The sequence below is a fragment of the Lathyrus oleraceus genome, chromosome 2 (genome assembly GCF_024323335.1).
Source record: "Lathyrus oleraceus cultivar Zhongwan6 chromosome 2, CAAS_Psat_ZW6_1.0, whole genome shotgun sequence".
NCBI lineage: Eukaryota > Viridiplantae > Streptophyta > Magnoliopsida > Fabales > Fabaceae > Lathyrus > Lathyrus oleraceus.
In genome coordinates, this window is record NC_066580.1 from 111,041,156 (window position 1) to 111,046,459 (window position 5,304).

Below are 5,304 nucleotides of genomic sequence, written 5' to 3' on the forward strand. Positions count from 1 at the left end.
TTGCCTATGTAAAATAATATATATGGTTGAGTTTAATTGATATTTAAAAAGGATAATGTTAACTTGTGTCATTGAGACACAAGATAAAAATTAAAGAAAATAATTTTTATGTATTAATTTTAATAAAAATATAAAATTAATTTTATAATTAATTTTTTCAGGACAAACTTTATACAAGTGGATGTCTTATCTTATGACCAACACAAATTAATATTGAGTTGTTTAAATAATTAAAATATTAAATAGATTAATTTAAAGAATTCAAATGAATTCAATGGATAATGATCCGTTTTAGTCATTTTGCTCACTCAACTCCGGAGTTTACTTTAATTCCAAAGGTGAAAAGACTCATATATCCCTACATATATCCAGAAAGTTCTAGTATATTTCTCTCCTCTTTGTAGCCATAGAACAACGACCCTTATAAAACAACGCATCTGCTTACTACACTGCTTCACCCATTGTTTCATCCAAACACAGAGAAAAACTCAAATTTTAATTTTAATATTTTCAAACAAACAATCAAAATGTTCGGAGTGGTTTTCCCAAACCGTAGTTTCCCAATGGACATTTCAACCTTCGCTCAAATCGACACTTTCCATTGGATCCTCGACATGAACACATTCGTCGGTAAGTTAAACTAATCCCACACCACACACTCCATGCGCACATTAGCCTTTTCTACTTTCAACTAACCGCTCCTCTCTATCTTACGCAGGTGAAGCGTACGATCAAGTCACCGAAATCTGCATCTTCCTCCTCAACAGCTTCACACTCCCACCAGACAAAGCTCTCGCCGTCTACGTCCAATCGCCGGGATCGCCGTTCGTTTTCTGCGGCGCCGTCACCATCGCTCGTCCCTCCGCCGTGTTATCTCTCTCATGGCCGGAGCCTGGTTCCGGTAGCTTACAGCCGCAATTGACGGCGGACGCTCAACAGCTTTCGGCGAAAATCGGTGTTTCCGTGGAGGATCTGGCGTCGTTGCCGTCGCTTGATGTTGTAGGTGAGAAGAGGATTGAACGGTTGGCGATGAAAGTTGGTGAGAATTTGTTTAATTTTATGCAATCTTTTTGTGGCGTGGATGGATCGAAGTTGATTGTTCCGATGGATATTTTGGATCGGTGGTTTAAGAAATTTCAAGAGAAGGCTAAGCGTGATCCTGAATACTTGAAGGGTTTCGCTTTGTAAGTTATATGAATTTTTTTTTTGTTAATTTATTAGTTGTAACTTTTTTAGTTATAAAATGGAAATTATGATTGTGGAAAGAAATGGTTCCTCTTGTGTTGATGTGGTTTTAATTTATAATTTATGTGCTTTTTTTCTATGGAGAAAATCAAAATGCTGTGTTATGTACTGAGTATAACAATGGGGAAGAGTTTGTAGGAAAATTAAAAAAAAAGTACTTTTTATTTTCCCTTTTCTCAATTTGAATTTAAAGTAGTAAATATTTAGGGTTTGAAGTGTTAGAGCAAGGAAATGGCTCCTTGCAGTAACTGCATCAAATTGTTTTTGCATAATTTGTGTATAAGATTACCTCTTTAAATTTAAGAAATATTTAGTCTAAAGTATAATCTTAAAATCTCTTGTTTAGTGTACTAAGGAACTTCACCACCCCTTGTTTCACCAGCTCTCTCAACCATTTTGAATCGTTTCAACCGGCCCTGGTATAGTATAATCTTAAAATCTCTTGTTCTATCTTGTTTAGTGTACTAAGAAGCTTCACCGCCCCTTGTTTCACTAGTTCTCTCAACCATTTTTTTGGAATCATTTCAATCGGTTCTGGTATAATCTCCTGCATTATATATCATTCGCAACATTATCACTAATATCTCATAATTTATATGAAAAAACCAAAAGATATATATGAAAAAACAAGACATATCTTACTAAATACGCGTAAGAGTTAAGTCAAAGAGTTTGTATTAAGAATGAAGTTACAATATCTTAAGTTTTAAATTGCTCTGATCATTTCTGGAAATATATTTTCGGAAATATTTCGGAGATGTATTTCTGAAATAAATTTATTCATAAAATTGTGGTGTGAATAAAAAATGAATGAATTATGTGTATTTGGTGCGTCCGGAGATGCATTTTTGAATAATGAAGGATATTTTTGGATTTTTGTGTAATGTCTGAGAAATATATGTATTAAGAAATCCTATGGTGAATACTTTGTTCTTTTGAACATTTCTTTGCATAAAATAGATTGAATGTAAATAATACTACGACAAATCAAATTGTTTTTAGTTAGTAATATTCTTCTGGGCCAACGGTATCCTCCGTAATCCGACCACCATAAGGAAAAGAATTCTCAGAGGGAAATGCTCTTTCCACTCTTGGAAATGCCTCACACATTTTTGAAAGTTCGAAAATGTCCACATGCATGCGTCCCAAAATCACACAAATATTCGCTTTTTTGAGATTCATTAGTTTAAAAAAATATATAGTTCGGATATGCATCTTTGTATACTATTTGGGTGTATTTAGAGATACATCTCTGAAATATCCCCTACACTCATCTATGGGACTTTGTTATTCACGCAATTGATTTAAATAACAACTCAGTGATATTTTCGGAGATGCATTTTGGAAAATGCCCAGCCTGATTTGATAAAGCACCAACTTGCATGACCTTCTTCATGCTAAAAAAGAAACTCTATTGCAAGACCCTTAAAAACTTTCTCTCATTCTGAATCAACTTTTCAACACCAAAACATCATTCTCGTACTTTATCACTTCTAAGGGAGCAAAACAAGTTGGAATTACAGGTAAAGATCATTCATTGCATCCCTAATTTCTTGCATTAATCTTTATTATGTGCTGAAAAATGGACGTTGAATCCGGAGATGCATCTCAGGACGAAGTTAGGTGTAGTCTAGACGTGGATCTCCAAATTGTCCTGTTAGTATGAATTTTAACATATTTTTTTTCCTGTTATTGGTGGTAATAAATATGATGCACTCAAATATGTTTCCCAAAACTATTATGTGTGTGAATGTTAAATCGGTAGAAGTGAAGCATGATATTAAATCAAATGAAGTGAATGTTGATGTTCAACCAGATGAAGCGAATGATGATGTTAAATTGGATGCTCGACCAGTTGTTGTCGAGGTAGATATTTTTGCATAATTTGCAAATAAAGAATTGTTTATTGTTCGTGAACATATGCTACAATGGGCCCGTAGGAAGGTCGAGAAATTAGGGTTTAACGTTGTAATTGGAAGGTTTGACAATAGTTCGGATATAAGACAAGCATTTGTAACAATGATATGCGAAAGAAATGGCATGTACCAACCAAAGATTAGGCAGTTGAAACGAGATGACACTGGATCGAGGAAATGCGAGTGTTTGTTTAAATTGCGGATATTGTACCGCGGATGAGACACAGAAATTTAATGTGAATTTCGGTATACATAATCATGCCTTGCATGACAAGCTAGCAGGCCAACCCATTATATGTCGCCTTGTGCCGGAGGAGAGGGAACTTGTTTCGAACATGGCATTAAACATGGTGGCGCCGAAAAATATACTCCCATATTTGAAACGGAAAAGACCTCAAAATATTTTAAATATCAAAAAAATATACAACGTGTGTGCTCGAGACAACAAGAGAGTAAAAGAATCAAGATATGAAATGTAACAATTGTTGAAGCTTTTGGATGATGACCATTATGTTTCGAGGTAAAATATTTGTAAGGATAAAGTCACTGGTTGAGATGCATTTTGGAGTCATCCTAATTCCTTCAAGCAGTTCAACACCTTTCCGTCCATGTTCATAATTGACTTAACATACAAAACAAATAAGTATAGACTTTCACTCCTAGTTGGCACGAAACAAGTCAAACGTGAAGATGAAAAACTTGTCAAACCTGGTGTGGTGGTGGAAATATAATGGATGCATAAAATTTTATATTTCAGGAGTGTGTGTGCGATATATTCAGATTTGCTGAAATATGTTGAGGGCATAATTTTGGATCAGGTAAAATAGAAAATTGTTTGTGTATGGATCAACCAGGTTCGAAACTTTTGCAATACAACAACTAACATAGTGTAATATGCACATGCTAGACTGAAAAATTGGTTGGGAAACAATAAAGTGATTTTTGTCGAGAATGAGACGTTGTGGATCAAATGCTCTGAAACCAACATAGTGAGATACATACATCTTTTGGATAGAATATTATTGTATTAGAACACTGCTTCAAAGATAACATCATTTATTCATAATTGGTTGGCAACATATCTCGGGCGGGTTTGAATTTTATTTTTCACAAAGACAAGCGAGCTTGATAAAACAGGTTCAGATAGCTCAAAGTGTGGATGCACACTTAGGAGTAAGCCACCTCAAAATCCACTCCGCAAACATTCTTTCCACTTCAGAGTAAGCCACCTCAAAATCCATCTGAACACATTATGTGTATTGGTTGGCTATAAAAAAAACATTTTGTTCATATTTATTTGAAACCAAGATATTATATACCAAAGACATCGCCGGAGTGGACGATACATTTCACACAAGATGCTCAAACATGTCTGGATCACTTTCTTGAAAGCATGGAAGAGTTCACCAAGTTAAGTGAAATTGAATGAGAAGCAAATAAGGAAAGGTCGAAGAATGAGCCACCAATAGGTTTAGTTAGTGACATATGTTTTGATGCATTTTAATTGTAATATAACAATGTAACACATTTTTTTGTAAGTAACACACTGCATAATATTATTAAATTTGGTGGTATTTTTTGGACAATTTTTGTTTTTGAAATTCTGCTATGCATAATCAATTGGTTATGTTCTGCATAATTTTTGGGTGGTTCCAGAGATGCATATATGGAAACACTTTCTAGTTATTAAAAAAAAAATTCCGGGAATCATCCGGAGATGCATCTCCGGATATACCCTTATTTTTTGGAAAAAAAATTGGATCCGGATATGTATCTCCGAAGTATTTCATGCAGATATGATATGTTTGTAAGGTCCTTATTGCTCTAAAACTTTTATAAATAAGGTATCTAATTCCATTTTCTTTACACAAACCAGAATGACTACATATCCCCATCTCGTATTTGTGTATTTCAATGGTGCAAAACCCCATACTTCAATTTCGAATCTGCGAGGACATACTTCTCGCCAATCTAAAAACCAAACTGAATACTCTCTTGCGATATCCAGAAAATTGGAGAGTCGTCAAGCTTGAGTACCTTTCACCCTCGGTTAACAATGAAGACAAAATATGATTCACCATGCTTAAACTGAAGATAAATGATGATTTGAAGGCTATATGGAGTACCTTTTATCGTTACTCAA

At 34.5% G+C, this 5,304-nt stretch overlaps 1 protein-coding gene across 1 annotated transcript; it reads left to right on the forward strand.

Annotated features, from left to right (window-relative positions):
- Positions 1 to 395: 395 nt before the first annotated feature.
- Positions 396 to 1,285, forward strand: LOC127118355 (protein OPI10 homolog). Its single transcript, XM_051048536.1, has 2 exons — positions 396 to 630; positions 719 to 1,285. Exons 1-2 carry the CDS (start codon positions 528 to 530, stop codon positions 1,186 to 1,188), a joined length of 573 nt encoding a protein of 190 aa, XP_050904493.1. The 5' UTR covers positions 396 to 527; the 3' UTR covers positions 1,189 to 1,285.
- The last annotated feature ends 4,019 nt before the right edge of the window (positions 1,286 to 5,304 follow it).

Excerpts from the sequence above, each read along its gene's own strand:
- LOC127118355 (XM_051048536.1), top strand. The coding sequence starts at position 528 with ATGTTCGGAGTGGTTTTCCCAAACCGTAGTTTCCCAATGGACATTTCA. Across the intron at positions 631-718 it reads CGACATGAACACATTCGTCG|GTGAAGCGTACGATCAAGTC; the intron begins GTAAGTTAAACT and ends TATCTTACGCAG.